Source organism: Malaclemys terrapin, chromosome 6 (assembly GCF_027887155.1).
Source record: "Malaclemys terrapin pileata isolate rMalTer1 chromosome 6, rMalTer1.hap1, whole genome shotgun sequence".
In the NCBI taxonomy this organism is placed as follows: Eukaryota; Metazoa; Chordata; order Testudines; family Emydidae; genus Malaclemys; species Malaclemys terrapin.
The window spans coordinates 57724384-57741569 of NC_071510.1; the positions used below are offsets into that span (position 1 = coordinate 57724384).

The 17186-nt window shown below is 41.8% G+C and overlaps 1 protein-coding gene across 2 annotated transcripts in view; it reads right to left on the bottom strand.

The window, feature by feature from the left end:
- Positions 1-3622: 3622 nt before the first annotated feature.
- The window catches only part of SNX2 (sorting nexin 2), a 57215-nt gene continuing 43651 nt past the window's right edge, over positions 3623-17186 (bottom strand). For both annotated transcript variants that reach the window (XM_054032208.1, XM_054032205.1), the window contains exons 11-15: positions 10753-10958; positions 9472-9615; positions 5284-5364; positions 5082-5153; positions 3623-4107 (exon numbers count right to left, since the gene is read on the bottom strand). In XM_054032208.1, the coding sequence (XP_053888183.1) occupies positions 4057-4107; positions 5082-5153; positions 5284-5364; positions 9472-9615; positions 10753-10958 (554 nt within the window). In that variant the 3' untranslated portion in view covers positions 3623-4056. The remainder of the gene's footprint in view (positions 4108-5081; positions 5154-5283; positions 5365-9471; positions 9616-10752; positions 10959-17186) is intronic.

The window sequence follows — 17186 nt, forward strand, 5'->3', positions numbered from 1 at the left end:
GAAAATGTTTGGTTGGAAAGTTTTCAACCAGCTCCACATCAGGTATTATGTGAAAGGGGGAACACTTGGGTTGCAGATGTCACAGTTAACTGGACAGCAGCTGCGCGCAGTGGATAGTCCAAGTCTTTGAAATAGGTTCTTCTATCCCAGCTAGCAGATGAGGAAGCGGATTCCTGTCATAGCTGGAGACAAACTGCTATATTTGTGAGCCATCAAATTCATTACATATTGGGTAACTTCACTAAGAAGTTCATTATTTTGTTTCCATCTGAAGACAAAGGAACTTTACTCAAGTGTCTGGGCAGATACAGATTGAATAGAGAGCTTTTAAAAAGCACAGGAAAGAAGAGTAAGGAAAATATTCTAGGCAGGATATTAGAGTACACAGTAAGGATTTAACCTGACAATAAAAGTTTGGCACACTAAACAGTTCTATTAACTTGATACAGTCATCAATTTAATAAACTATTTTCTATCACGTTTCTGTAACATGAGAATATTATGAATAGTTTGTTATAAAGGCTTGATCAGCTTCTGTTTGGAATGACTAGACTATTCAGGAGTGGCAAAGTCAAAGTCATCCTAAGTGAGTGCTAAATAAAATTTATACTACTACTTTTATATTATTAAATATTTATGATGTGGTAGTGCCTAAATGCCTTAAGGCATGGGCCCCATTCTAATGGGTGTTGTACAAACACAGAAGGAAGACAATGTCAGCCCAATAATGCATACAACCAATACATTTAGAAAGTTTCAGTGTCAATCCTGGGAAAGGTAGATTAGTGGGCAGAGTACAGGAGAATCATTCAGTGGTGCAAGGTAAGTGCAGTCTATTATCAGGATGAAGATTACTACATGGACACCACCACCAAACATGATATGATGCTATATAAAAGACAAATGAGATATATAACTAGATAAAAAATACAGTCTGAATTATAAATTGGAACAGTAATCCATAATAAATCCTCCAAGTAGTGAGCCTTGTATCTAGTGATAGTCCATCGGGATCATTATTAGAACAGGCATGCAACAGAAATCAAAATTTACAAGTAACAACAACAAAATGTCAGACGGATAGCCAACAGAAGACAACTAATGCAAAATGACCAGGAAAGTTTAGAACAGACAACCATGTTCAAGGAGAGGCAATTCAATACACAGAAACAAACTGGGAAGGTTGCACAACTACAATTGACACATGGCTAGTAGACTAAATATGAAGTCTGGATGATATTAGTGTGAAAAAAATATTTCTCTAATATTGATCATTGAGAACTAGGGAGATGACACTGTGTAGCCAGACGGATTGCTCCAAGAATGTTACAATGATACCAGATGTATCTCTAACTAAATCTTCAAGTTCAATATGTATATGAAAGAAAGCCTGAAAACACAAAAGGAGCAGTAAAAGCTGTACAAATCTTGGGATTAATGGGCATGCAAAGACTGAAGCTACTAAAAGATGCTGAGAGGAGTAGGGAAAATGTTCAGTGAAAAGGTAGTTATTATAGAGCTAGAAGGGAGTTCAGCCTAGATGTTAAAGTTACAGAAGACTTGTGAGCAACTGAGCAACTTCCCACCATGGGAGACAGTCCAGGTGTATTACTTCAGATATGGTTAAGCAGAATTGATCATGTTGCCATTTTTAGTATCACTACATGACACTACATGAGACCCTGTTGGCTCTTAATTATATTATGTAGGCCAAATAATCATCGAATCATAGGACCGGAAGGGACCTTGAGAGGTCATCTAGTCCAGTCCCCTCCACTCATGGCAGGACTAAGTATTATCTCGACCATCCTTGACATGTGTTTGTCTAACCTGCTCTTAAAAATCTCCAATGATAGAGATTCTACAACCTCCCTAAGCAATTTATTCCAGTGCTTAACCACCCTGACAGCTAGGAAGTTTTTCGTCATGTCCAACCTAAACCTCCCTTGCTGCAATTTAAGCCCATTGCTTCTTGTCCTATCCTTTTTCTCCCTCCTCCTTGTAACAACCTTTTATATATTTGAAAATTTATGTCCCCTCTCAGTCTTCTCTTCTCCAGATTAAACAAACCCAATTTTTTCCAATCTTCCCTCATAGATCATGATTTCTAGACCTTTAACCATTTTGTTGTTCTTCTCTGGACTTTCTCCAATGTAAGTGGGTTTTCTAACCTTATATGAGATAGGATTTAAAGTTTAATATTTCTTCTTGACTTGGTTAGATTTAAAATACTATAAAAAAGCCAAACATAAGGCCACAAAAGGTACCTTTCTTTTTTTTAAATAGCATAGTCTCATCATTTTTTGCCTATTTATTTCCTCCTCAACTCCCAATAATGCTGATGGCTTTGCTCAGATAAGGGTAGAGTGAAGTGATGGAATTTGCCCAACTAATGAAAATTCAACTACAGAGTTTCTCTGTGTTGTGTTTGATTCAGGAAATATCAGCTGAGAAGAAAAATCAGTTAAGTGTTTGTATTCACTTTGTTCAAGAATGCAAACTACAAAAATATTGCTTTTTGTTTATAACCAAAAATGGACTAAGTGAATTTGTGGGCGTGATACACAGTCTATAGCATTCTTATTATTATAATCAGAGTTTAGTAAGTAGGAGGTAGTGAAATGCACAAGGTTTTCTAGTGATAGTTTGACATAACTATTTAGCATTAAAATATCTACTCTGGAAATGAAGAGCAAGCAGTTCTATATGCTATTACTTGTCAAATAATGTTTCCCTTGAACAGAATCAAAACCACCAACCTAAAATAGTTTGTGTGCCTTCTGTGTCAGTAGTTAAACCCCGACATCAAACATAAATAGGCAAAACACTAAAACTTGAGCATAGATATGCAGATGGCACAAATAAAATCTATCCTCCATGCAGATAAATCTCTAATTTTCTAATAAAAAAAATCATAGCCTTGTTAAAAAACTAAGCAACATACTAAACTTATTACTGTCCACTCCCAATTAAACTACTTATGTGCTTTTTCCTGTTCCCTGCCCCATCCCCGTGATTATAAAAATATTAATGTGAACAAGAGATTTTCCCCTCGTAACCAGTCTCAGAAGCTACGTGATAATCAGACCGAGATTTGATCTGGATTAACTTTATCAGGACAGTGTGGTTGTAGTACCTGAACAGGTAGGTGATCTTCTCTAATGAGGAAAGCATATATTGGCAAGATGAGATTCTTTTTCCTGAAAACAGAGTCTCATTTAAACCTGCCCCTATCACCATCAGACAGTCTCCATTCTACTGATCATATTAGTTTTAGAAGGAGTTCAGAATCCACTATCTTGGCAAATAGGTGTTTCAAAATTAAAAGAGAAAGGAATGGGATTTAAAAGGAATCAGAATAGAAAGTGTTTTTTCTAAGAATACTAATAAAATATTTTTCATAATTTTTTAACATTTAAATTGAATTTTGCCATGGCAGCTAATGTACAGAAACTTAACTCCTTGTGCCAACTTTTCATTTAAATAGTTAATTTAGAACTACAATTCCTGTCAGTGGTTTCTAAAATTCTATCTCCAGTTTACTAGAAATGCCACTTCCAAGTAATCTAGAAAATTATTAATGTTATAGAAAAATGAAGGTAAAAATAATGTATAACTAATGTTTCACAAGATACATCCCTTTATTTTTGTAATCACAAAATCATGATTTTGTACAGGAATGTGTAAGTGAACATTAATCAATGCAATTAAATTTGTTTAATAAAGATCAGGTAAACATACTACAGAACATATTGTATTGTAAAGAACAAAAATATTGTAACTTTCTGGCCTTGCAGTGCACATTTTAGTGCAAGTATTAAGACACAATAGTGTTCAATTCAGCAAAATATTGCAGAATATCATGCCACAGTCCACTTCAAAGAGGGTCAGGACATGCAGCTTGTTAATAAAATGCTGTAGTATATAAAAAAAGACATGGTAATTCATAAAATATATAGTGGTTTATTTGAACGATTTTAAAGTGATTTCACTGTGGAATTTAGCTTAACCGGGACAAACATCCAAAGTGTCTTCTGGTTTGGAATATTCTCCTTTCTAGGCAATGGCTTTGGCTTCAGGTAGGAATGCCTCCCAGTATTTTATCAGCTTGAGGAAAAGGAAGAAAAAAAAAAAAAAAAAAGAAGTTCAGCATTTTCCAAAAGCACATTTTCTGCCAACGTGGCAATTGCAGGAAAGCACCTAGTAGTAATGTTTACATAAATCCATTCATTACTATGGAGTAATCTCTAAAAGTTGACACTTCAGTCATTTGTCTTCACACAATAAGCATGCATATATTTACAAAAGTAGCTCTCCTCTAGGCAGATTTCCCACTCCCCTTCTAGCAAATGTGATGGGGTGAGATACTTCGAAAGAATTTGGATTGAGGTAAAATGGAGGATTAGGATACATTACATGTAATGAGAAAGAAGGTTTTCCATCTGAAATAGCATTTATACATTACCCACATGGGAACTGAACCTACCCTTAACGTAATTTTACTGTTGTTTGACATTCAGCATTTGTATCTGTCAGGTGAATAAACTAAAATCCAAACACTCCATTTCTAAAACTAAAATAGACACCCCTTCCATAATAACTTATAAACTCTTCACTCTATGGCTAAAAAAATTCCATGCTTCCAATTTTACTTTTGAGATTATGAAGTATACAAGTGTCTTGAGTGAGAGTACCTATATTATCTTATAGTGGCTGTTTCAAGAAAAAGCAAACTTTCTACAGCCCATCCACATGTGAATAAATTACTTCAGTTAATCAGTGATAGAAAAAACAAGACTAGGAGCATTTTTCTCCCCCTGTAAATATGCTGAAGCGAGGGAAGTTTAAAAAAAAAAAAAAAAGGTTACCAGTAGTAACATGGATGAAAGACAGCACCAATATTCATATAAGTGTAGTTCTGTCTCCTTCCCACCCCTCCAAATCCAACCTAGAATGCGGTCAGTTTTTAATTTTACAAAATTTTACTAATACCATTTATAATTGAAAAATTCTCATAGTCAGAGTTTCATTTTAGGTTAACAACAAAACCCCTGGAATGAGTTCCACAAAGTTTAGCTTACCTGCTGTTGTGTTTGCACTAATGATTCTAAGTACTTGATAATAACAGTTTTAAAGTCTTTCACTCGTTCCTTCTGTTAATAAATGAAATAGATTAATTCTGGTAGATTAACATAAATAACCAATTTTTTAGAATGTCATATTGCTATTATATCATTACAGCAAATGAGAATGTCACTGAATTTGTAAAACAGTTATACATGCCTCAAATCTTCCCACTTCTTTGCGTATGGTTTTGGAGATCTGTTCAAAGTCTCTCTCCCCTTGCTGAACTTTTGTCTCCCACTGGCAAAGGAAAAATGTGCATAGATAAGACATTATGTTACTCATTCACATACCTAGAATAAATAGACAGTTCTATCTATAATATACCAGCACTAATAAATTAAAGAGAGAAAGCATTTTATTTCAACAAAATGCTATTTGCTTGAAGTTGAAAAGTAAGAGTATTTAATTTAATTTTGACAAAGAAACATTTTAGGGAAACTCAAGGTAGTGGCAATGTCAATCCAACTATATTTTACACTGAGGAATGCCAAAAAAGTCTGTTATTTAACAATATCTCCTCCTTTAGAGCTGATTATAAAGACTTGAAATTTTTATTAGCAAGAGCCCATTATTCACAGCAAACTCTTCCTATATCAGTTAAAACATTCTTTAGTGAAACCTTTGATGGCACGGTCTGTAAAAGGAGCATCCAATTAAACTAAATTACCTAAAAAGTTACTTTTTAAAAACCTTAAGTTGTCATACTTAGTAGCATGCCATTAATATTTCACTGCCACATACAGCCTGGTTCAGGATCACTAGTTATCCCTAGCTTATGGAGAAAGCTCCATAAGAATGGCCATACCGGGTCAGACCAAAGGTCCATCCAGCCCAGTATCCTGTCTGCGGACAGTGGCCAATGCCAGGTGCCCCAGAGGGAGTGAACCTAACAGTTAATGATCAAGTGATCTCTCTCCTGCCATCCATCTCCACCCTCTGACAAACAGAGGCTAGGGACACCATTCCTTACCCATCCTGGCTAGCAGCCATTAACAGACTTAACCCCCATGAATGTATTTAGTTCTCTTTTAACCCTGTTGTAGTCCTAGCCTTCACAGCCTCCTCAGGCAAGGAGTTCCACAGGTTGACTGTGCGCTGTATGAAGAACTTCCTTTTATTTGTTTTAAACCTGCTGCCCATTAATTTCATTTGGTAGCCCCTAGTTTTTATATTATGGGAATAAATAACTTTCCCTTATTCACTTTCTCCACATCACTCATGATTTTATATACCTCTATCATATCCCCCCTTACTCTTCTCTTTTCCAAGCTGAAAAGTCCTAGCCTCTTTAATCTCTCCTCATATGGAACCCGTTCCAAACCCCTAATCATTTTAGTTTCCCTTCTCTGAACCTTTTCTAATGCCAGTATATCTTTTTTGAGATTTTGTTGCCCAGTCACTTAGTTTTGTGAGATCTTTTTGAAGTTCTTCACAGTCTGCTTTGGTCTTAACTATCTTGAGCAGCTTAGTATCATCTGCAAAATTTGCCACCTCACTGTTTACCCCTTTCTCCAGATCATTTATGAATAAGTTGAATAGGATTGGTCCTAGGACTGACCCTTGGGGAACACCACTAGTTACCCCCTCCATTCTGAAAATTTACTATTTATTCCTACGCTTTGTTCCTTGTCTTTTAACCAGTTATCAATCCATGAAAGGATCTTCCCTTTTATCCCATGACAACTTAATTTACATAAGAGCCATTGGTGAGGGACCTTGTCAAATGCTTTCTGGAAATCTAAGTAAACTATGTCCGCTGGATTCCCTTGTCCACATGTTTGTTGACCCCTTCAAAGAACTCAACGTACAGCATTGCCAGATATGGTACCTTGTCCATAACTGCTGTAGTCAGTTTTCAGAATCTGCTCTCTTGCCTGCACAAACTGAGCTACGATGTGCACAGCTGTTGTTGATTGTAAATTGAAAAGATAGAAAAAAAGGCTTGCAATTCTCAGTGCTTGTAGCCTATTACACTTTCATACAAAGAGTCTTCAGGTTTTGAGAAACATTCAGAGGTTGAGATTGACAAATTTCATTTTAAGGTGTAACAAGCATGGGGATCCGCTGCCTGGTACAATCATTTTCCTATAAACCAACCAACAGGTCAAACATACCAAAAATTTAGTAAGTTCAATCTATATTAAGTTGCCAACAAGAAAATACTATTCCCTCTCCCCAGATCTTTTTTTTATAGAATTGTGATATTCAGTACTAAGACCATAGCAAATGATGCACTGCAATATATTTTGCATCAAGGAACAATGCTTGAACAGTTTTATAACTGGAGATATACAGCAAAATAAAAAAAAGTTAACATTTAAGTACATTTATTCTAATTTCCCTTATCTTTACTGTTCAGATGCCCATTCTGACATGGAATAGGCAATAAGCCACAACAGAACGTGCTTCAGTAGGCTATTGATGTACACCTCAGGGGAGATTCTATGCTGTGCCTCTAAGTGCTGCACTACAGAATTCAAAGCTTAGAGTGCGGTGTTTGGCTTTGAGCCACCGTCGCACCATCCCTCTCCTGGGCTGCTCTGGAGAGACCCCCAGCATTAACTTAGGGCTTGCCTAGATGAAAAGTTAGTGCATACGAAGCTGGAGTGTAAATCTATAGTGCACTGGCATGCCCCACAGTAACTGGCTGTGTAAGGTCAATGCACTCTAGTGTGCGGTAGCATGGTCCACACAACCAGTTAAGTGTGTGGCATACTAGTGAGCTGTAGATTTACCCCAGCTTGCCACACACTAGCTTTTCAGACAGACAAGCCCCTAGGCATGCCTGGGGACCTGTCAGGTTATGGCAGCATCCCTGAGCTAACCTATGGGCTGCAGCACTGCCTAGTATCTCAACAGTACTGTATCCCAGTTCCAATACAGATCTTCCACTGCCAGCCCTGCGCTCAGCCTGCCCTCTATACTAAGGGGGGGGGGGGGGAGAGGAAGGGAGACGAGAAGGGGTCAATGGAGGTCAATCTTACAGTCATCTTCTACAATTCCAGGGGAATCCTTCCCTGGTTGGAAATGGAGCTTTTAGGTTCCCTATATGCCACTCCAGCCCTTTTACCTGGTATAAAGGGGTGAGACACAAGTGAGGAGCTTGCCCCTTGTGGGCTTCAGCATCATGCCTGGGAAGTTAACAAGGAGTATTGATGCACACTCTGGAGTGGTTTTTAGCTATTTCAGTATGGCTCAATAATCTGAATAAAATTAAATCATCAATATTTGGAATTGTGGTTTCTGCAACAAGTCCTTCTCCTGTGAAGAAATACTTCCTAGTAGGAAAAAAGGAATCCTGCTTTGGGGCCAAGTAGGCCAGCCCTGTCCTTCGGTGTAAAATCAATAGAATATTTTAAAAATCTTTTTTGGTGTAATTGGCATAGAGAGTTTCTTCTTTTTGGTAATTAGTTACAATTCACTGTTTTGAGTTTGTGCATGGCAGTGACATCACCAAACTGTTTGGTGACATCACCATTGAGAACATGACTGTGGACAATTACTAATTCTCCTAAAAGTCAACAACACGCGAGAGCCAGTGGGTAGTATAATATTTTGTGGAGAAGGTCAAGTTCTATTTGTAAACTTCCTCAAGTCTAATAGGCAAAACACTGTGAAAGTGCAGAAAAGACAAAGCAGCTTGTGATTAGTGACCAATGAAGCAGCCAAACAAAACAACTGTGAAGATTTTAAGCTCTATTATGCAGTGATGTTTTCCCCCAATTGGATGGCAAAGCTGGTACACACTCTTTTAGAGTATGTGTATTAATTCAAATTTTAAAAAAATTGTCCTACCTCTTCAATTTCCTTGGTGAAGCATGACAGAAAAAGTGTATAAATTATGACAAACTTCAACATGTTATATTTAAGTACTTTTACTGAAATTATACCATATATATATACACACATATACACACACGTATATATATAGGCGGAAACGTTGCACCAATAAGGAAAACATGGAAAGAGTTTTCAAATAGACTGTAGCGGTACATTTTAGTTTTAGAAGCCAGAAGACAGTCATTTGACTGCATAGAAGTAAACTGATCAATCAGTAAAGAATGTTTTTAAACTTTTCCATGTTTTTGTTCCCCCCCCCCCATTCTGAAAGAGAATAAAAGCACCTTACAGATTTCATATTGGTGTAACAATTGTGCACATTTTATATTTAATTAATATCATTCCTTTTAACAATTTCAGTAAACATGGAAAATAGCAAATGTGTAAGTGATTTATAAATAAAAATCCATATAAAAGTAGTGCATTATGCTGATGAATGAATCAATGGAAAATTTAGGCCTTCAGAATATAAATAGGTAGTCAGGCGTTCAACTTAATGATTACCTCCTTTATCTCATCTTTAGCTTGTTGCAGTTTATCAGGTTTGTTGGCAAGTTGGAGCTTTGCTTCAGCCTCACGTTTTTTCTGTAAAGTGACCTGAGCATCTTGCCATTTCTGCCAACATTTCATTCGATGATCTAACACACCCTGTAAGTGTAATAATGCAACAGAATTTTTTTTTTTTAAAGTATCATGTTAACTATGTCAACATGCTGCAAAATTAAAGAACAGGAAATAATGACTGAGTAAGACCTACTCTGCATCAGATATCTTGCAAATGTCTCCCAATCCAACTGTCTTAATTTTTCTAATACGGTTATTATGAAAAGTATCTGACTACAGCAGAATGAAGTCCTCCATATATCCACAGACTAAGGCGTACATGCAAGGGGCCATCTCCTGTGAACATACAGTTTAGTCTCCATACCCATTCAGTCCTTTCTCTCTCTCCAAAGTCTGTTGACAAGGTTGCCAATTAAGGAGGGCTAGTCTTTAACACTAATTTGTTAGAATCTGCATTTAGACCACTGATTTTGTTTTTATAGGCCACTCAGCTGTCCGGTAATATGTTTTGGTGGAAACAGATCAAAGTAGTAAGAATTAATACATAAGCTTAAAAGTAATTTCTAAACCAAAACATAACTTCTGATAAAATGTTGAAAGATACATCCAGATAAATTAGTGTTGAATCACTCTCTTACATCCCTAACAAGTAATCAAAAGCTACTGGTACCAGGTAGCACAGTTTACACCCTCACTGAACACTCCTACAATACTTTTTAAGTTCTAATAGAGCTAATTTTTTGTCTCTGGCATCTCACATTAAGGCCTCTAGGCACATAAAAAAATCTTTAAGACAAAAGTACAGACCCGTAACTCTTGTGTTCCACTACAAGTTAATATTTTATGTACCTGAATATAATAAGCATACCATGCTGAACAATACAATGTTCTTATACAATAAACACAATTCCTAGGACTATCATTCACATATATAAACTCTCCATTTAAGTGTATACATTTGGGATGTTGGAAAACCCGAATCTGATTAATCCACATTACACAACAGTTTATATAGTGGGATGCCTCAATACTGGAAGAGGGGGATTTCTCCCTAGCGATTTTCAATGCTAGCTTGAAGTCACAGCTCTCCTTGCAACAGTCCTGCATTTACTTTCCCTTCTATTGCCCATGCATTCTTAGCCTGTGAAGAAATTGCGACTTTCAACATAAATCCTGTCTTGCAGCAAGATAAACAGGTTGCATTTTTAAAACAGGGCTTACTTTTACTGCAGCAATAAGACGAATGTAGTCACCGAGCAGTTCTGAGAACACATAGAAGTCAGCAAAAGCTTGTTCTTGATGTAACTGGTCTATTTTCTCCTCAACTTCTGCAAGCTGAGACAAAGCTCTAGATAAAGCAGTGTGGTCCTCAGAGTTACCTAACATGGCAGCACTTTTAGCAAAGGCAGCTGTGTTGGCTGAAAGCTCTGAAAGACAAGAGTAAAATTCAGTGTGAAAGTTTTTCAGACGTTACTCCTGGGGGAAGTCTGAGTCACTGTGCATAATTCATGTCCCCCTGCAGACTTTTTCCCCCCTCCAAGAATATAGATTCTGCTGGAGAGATGCTGCAGTTATATCTTTTGCACATGAAGGTCTGCTGTGGAGCCAGAAGAGAGGACAGCCAGCTGGTGGAGAGGGAGGCAAAGAGGCTGCATTCCTCACGGACCAGGTGAGGAAGCACGGGATGGATGGAGCAGGGCACATGGGGTTGGCTGGGTAGTCTCAGACTGTGGTTCAGAAAGGCTAATGTGTGTGTGTGGAGGGGCAGGGAGACAGACTGGGACATGGATTCAGGCAGGGCCAGATTAACCTTTTCTGAGCCCGGTGCCCAATATATTTGTGGGTCTCTTCTCAGTGTGGGCCTGGTACGACAGCACCACTGGTGCCATAGTAAATGTGATATTGCCAGGATGGGGATGAAAACATTTATTCAAAAACATAATAAGATATTTGAAGCCACACTTGATTGAGACCTCCACTTGGCCCATAGATAAACTGGGCTAGCATCCATATGCCCAAAATACTCTTGAATTTGGTTTGTGTGGGAGGGGGTTATTTGTTAGTTTGTCTTTTTTGTTTAAGCACTCAGGGCCTGCTTGGGGCCCTGAACACAAGTGCTTAATTAGTACACTTATGAGCCATATTAAGCCCGAATGTAGCAGTGAGTGGAGTTGCACCTGCATCTCCACACCACCATCTTCTCCAACCAAAGTTATGTTTCGTAAATACATTTTTTGAAAGCTGCATTTTCTACTTTGATACAACAATGTTTACAAAACTTTTTAAAAAGCTAGTTTCTTTAGCCTATTTCTCCCTTTGCCTCGCCACCCCTCATGATTTCAAGTGAAACAGTAAAATTACTGGGGAGGAAAATTGCTGGTGCCCATCTTTCGCAGGGAGAAAGGGCCACAGAGATGCACACACATTACCACGAGAGCTACCACAATCCAGCCTCAAACACCTACCCAAACCTTCACATCTGGGCTCGTCTCCCATCCCTCCTACTGTCCTCACTCCACCCAACTAACCCCCACTTTCACACAAAGGCTCTCCTCAATCTCCCTGCTACTACCCCCACACACTTTCACCCCAGGGCTATCATCTCCCTCCTTTCTGCTGCCACCCCACAGCCAACCTCCCACCTTCAACCCAGACTCTCTCCTCCCTCTGCTCCCCCACACCCAACCCCCACCTTCAACGCTGACTCTCCTTGCCCTCTGCCCCATCAACCCCCACTTTCACACTCCGCTTCTTCTATCCCCCACTCACAGAGTCACCGCCAACTCCCCCATTGCACCTGGACTTGCCCCACAACTGTTCCTTTCCCCCCAAAACTGTGCTGCGCCCCTTCCCCAGAGTGCTGGGGGAACGCATTTCTGGGCATTCCCACTGGCAAGGGGTGTGGCAGCCAGCACTACCCAGCCCAGCTGTCACCGCCCCTCTGGCTTCTGGGGACCACAGACAACCACTCCCCATCCGCGCACCATGAAGCTGCAAGATCGAGTCAGTGCCCATGAGCCCACAGCCAGGCATCAGGGTTGCCAGGGGGCTGCACGCTGGGAATCACAGCATCGCAGCTACCCTCTGCTCTCCACCACCCCAGGATAATGGTGGAGACACAGGGGTGGGGGGGATCAAGTCAGGAGCCCCCATCCTGTGCCCCACAGGGGGGAGAGAGGGTGCAGCGGGATCAGCACCAGGAACCTTCTTCCTGAACCAGACCATTTCCTTGCTGGCAGCGTGGCGCAGGGCATTCTGGGACTAGTAGTGCAACTGGCGACACAGGTTGTAGGGCCCCAGCGGAACACAGCGGCGTGCAAACTACAATTCTCAGTACATCCTGCAACTGCCAGTCCCTGGGCTGCTGAGTGTTTCAGCCATTGCTGGGAAATTGCTGACTCTTCTGTGGCCAGGGCTGGATTAACCCTTTGTGGGCCCCTTTCAAGCATGGACCTGATGCCACCGGAGCCATTGTAAACCCAGTACTGGGCTCAGGAGCAAGTGGGGAGACAGCACTAAGCCACAGGCTGAATGGGAGGGGGGCTGCAGGGACACACGGGGATGGGAGCAGATGTGCCTGACTAAATGGGAGAAGGTAGGGGTTATCCCCAGGGTTTGCATGAGGGATGCTCTGCAACTCCCTAACAATCCCCCCACAAAAATAAACCCTGTTCCATACTTCTCCTACCCATACCTAACAACCCTCCAGGTTCACTCCCAGGCTCCTTCCCTCTCCGTTAGCTCCTCCATTACCCCTTGATTCCCCTAAGCCTTTGCACTGCTTCTGAGGGGTGCAGGAAATACATTTCTGTATTGTAGTTTAAATGAATTACTCAAAGTTCTGTATTAATATGCCTAGTAAAGAATTTATTTGTCAAAAGACATTTCCTGAATCTTTTTTTTTTTGTCTGTATTGTTACAGACATGTTTGCTGACAAGTATTTTGAAATACATTACCAAGATAATTGGAACTGGCATGATTATATTGTGTTATTTTGATAAATAAAATATGCAGAGTTTTAAAATATTGTGCACAGAATTTTTAGGTGCAGAATTCCCCAAGGAGTAAGTAAGTAGTATTCTGGTTTCTTCCTAGAGTTTATAATGAGGCTACAAATTACCCATTAGAAAGGATAGATTATCAAAGACTGGTTCTTGAGACAAGACCACCCATGTTCCCCAGAGATAGGCCTGTGTTTAAAATAATTCAACTTTCTACCTAAATACAATTCTGAAAATATATCTACACTTTTAACTTACCCTTTTCAAAGCTTGTGAGAAAACAAAGCATACATAGCGAGAACAAAAACAAGGCACTGAGAAATAACCATATACAGGGGGTTAAGTACTGCCCTTTCTCTGCAGCAAAACTCATGTCAAGGAGTATGGTGTATCAGGATCAAGTATATAACTTTAAGGCCTGGTCTACACTAGGAAGTTATGTCGAATTTAGCAGCGTTAAATTGAATTAACCCTGCACCCGTCCACACAACGAAGCTATTTAGTTCGACATAGAGGTCTCCTAAATTCGACTTCTCTACTCCTCCCCAACGAGGGGAGTAGTGCTAAATTCGACATGGCCATGTCGAATTAGGGTGGGTGTGGATGGAAATCAACACTAATAGCTCCAGGAGCTATCCCACAGTGCACCACTCTGTTAATGCTCTGGACAGTAGTCCAAGCTCGGATGCTCTGACCAGCCACACAGGAAAAGCCCTGGGAAAATTTGAATTCCTTTTCCTGTCTGGGCAGTTTGAATCTCATTTCCTGTTTGGACATTGTGGCGAGCTCAGCAGCACTGGCAATGATGCAGAGTTCTCCAGCAGAGGTGACCATGCAATCTCAGAATAGAAAGAGTGCCCCAGCACGGACTGATCAGGAAGTCTTGGATCTGATCACTGTGTGGGACGATGAGTCCGTGCTTTCGGAGCTGCAATCGAAAAGACGGAATGCAAACATCTACGAGAAGATCTCAAAAGCCATGACAGAGAGAGGATACAGCCGGGATGCAACGCAGTGGTGCACGAAAATCAAGGAGGTGAAACAAGCGTACCAGAAGACCAAAGAGTCAAAACGGACGCTCCGGATCCCAGCCCCAGACATGCCGTTTCTACGAGGCACTGCATTCCATTCTAGGTGCGGCTGCCACCACTACCCCACCACTGACCGTGGACTCTGAAGATGGGATATTGTCGACGGCTGCTTCCTCGGAGATGTTAGCAGACAGGGAAGATGAGAAAGGTGAGGAGGAGGACGAGGCAGTCGACAACGCTTATTTCCCAGACAGCCAGGATCTCTTCATCACCCTCACAGAGATCCCCTACTAACCGTCCCCAGGCGTTAACCCAGACCCAGAATCAGGGGAAGGATCAGTCGGTAAGTGTTTTAAACATGTAAACATTTATTTTGAACAGAACAGGAATATTAACAATGGGTTTATCATGATTAGTTTGGCCTAGGCGCTCTACGTTTTAGTCCTTGCCAGTGCAGCTACTGGAAAAGAAGGTCTATATGTCCGGGGATAGAACTGAAATCCTCATGGGACATCTCCACGAAGCTCTCCTGGAGGTAATCGGAAAGCCTTTGCATGAGGTTCCTGGGGAGAGCGGCCTTATTATGTCCTCCGTGGTAGGAAACTTTTCCTCGCCAGGCTATGAAGTACTCTGGGATCATTGCCTTGCACAGCATGGCGGCGTACGACCCTGGTTTTTGCTGGCTTTCAGGCAGCACGCGTTCTTTCTCGGTCTCAGAAATTCTCAGCAGAGTGATGTCGCTCATGGTGACCTGCTTAGAATTAGGGGAATGTTACTATTGGGACTGCTTGCCTGTTCCTTTACAGAACTGTCACCGGCGGTTTACCGCCACGCGGTGGAGGTGGGAGAGGGGCAGCATACAGGGATCTTTCCCGGGGACAGCCGCGAGGGGGTGGGACGGGGCAGAGTTCATGCTTGCCGGCAGCAGAACTGCCCAACGATAGGAGCATTGCTTTGAACGTGAAAGGAGGGCACTGCTCTAATTTAAGTTTTAAGCAGCCAAAAGTCTACAGCTTACCATGTCAGCCTTCTACCCGAATTCCGCTGCCCTGCCCCGCTTGTCTGATCTCCACTGCAAGACCCCAGGCACTGAATGCGACGGCCGAAAATTCGACCTTGTCCTGAGTGCGCATGTGATAGGTGCTGTGCATGGTCTTGTTCACAGAGAAAGACTATGTTCATTGTTCACAAAAAATTATCTTTGTGAGGAATTCACTCCCTTTTTCCCAACCCACAGCTGCAACTGTCTCCTGACCTACTCTGGCATCCCCCTCGCAGAGGCTGGCGCAGATTAGGCGGAGAAAGAAAAGGACATGGGACGACATGTTCTCAGAACTTATGGGCTGCTCCCGAGCCGATGCGGCCCAGCAGACCCAGTGGAGGGAGAACAGGTCGCAATACCAGCGAGCACACAGAGAACGGGAGGAGAGGTGGTGGCAGGAAGACCAGCAGGCGATTCAAACGCTGCTTGGACTAATGAGGGATCAAACGGACACGCTCCGGCGCCTTGTGGATGTTCTGCAGGTCCGGAGGCAGGAGGACAGAGCCCCGCTGCAGTCTCTCTCTAACCGCCCTCCCCCGCCACAAACTCCCATACCCCCCTCACCCAAAGTCCCAAGAAGGAGGGGCGGCAGGGGCTGTGAAAACTGTCACTCCACCCCTGCAGACTGCTCAAGAACCAGAAGGCTCTCATTCCCAAAAAAGTCCTTTCCTTCCTGCCTCACCCAAGCCCCCAGCCCAGTTTCATCCCCTAACTGTGTAGTTGCTAATAAAAGATACGTTTCTGTTAATTACTGTTTCCATCATGTTCTTTTAGGGGAGAGTGTGTTTGAAGGGGGAAGGGGGCTGGTAACTGGAGAGGACAGTCACCTTTACCAGGATACAGACACGGGGGCAGGTTCAGCAGAAGGTCACACACACATTGCAGTCACTAGGCACCCTGGTCAGTCTGGGAGGTGGTTTTCATGTTCTTGGGGAGGGGGGGGGGGTGGAAATGTGACTTTGTGGCGGGGGAGGGCGGATAGAGATCTTATGCTGCGGTCCTTATCCTGGATCACAGAGCCACGCAGCAGGGGATCTGTAACCGTCCTCCCCCGCCACAAAGTCACATAGCCCCCTCACACAGACTCCCAAAAAGGAGGGGTGGCAGGCTCCGTTGAAACAACCAGTCCACCACTGCGGATCTCTCTAGGAGCAGGAGCCTGTCATTCCTCCAGTTTAGAAGCGTTCTTTCCATCACTATGCCCACTCCCCACCACAGTCTGCGTCCCAGTTTCAACACTTTACCACAAAATCCATAATAAAGAAAACGGTGTTCATTATCAAAGTTCCATTTATTTTATTTTTAAATGTGTGTTGGGGGAGGGTGGGGGATGGGATGAATGGGGTATGTAGCTGGAGAGGATAGTCAACACTAAGTGGGTAAAGAAACGGGGGCAGGTTCAGCTTCTCTTTAAACAAACTTAATAGTCACAGGTTACCCTGCTCACTGAGGAACCTAGCTTTCAAAGCCTCCCGGATGCACAGCGTGTCCCGCTGGGCTCTTCTAATCGCACGGCTGTCTGGCTGGGCGTAATCAGCAGCCAGGCTATTCGCCTCAACCTCCCACCCCGCCATAAAGGT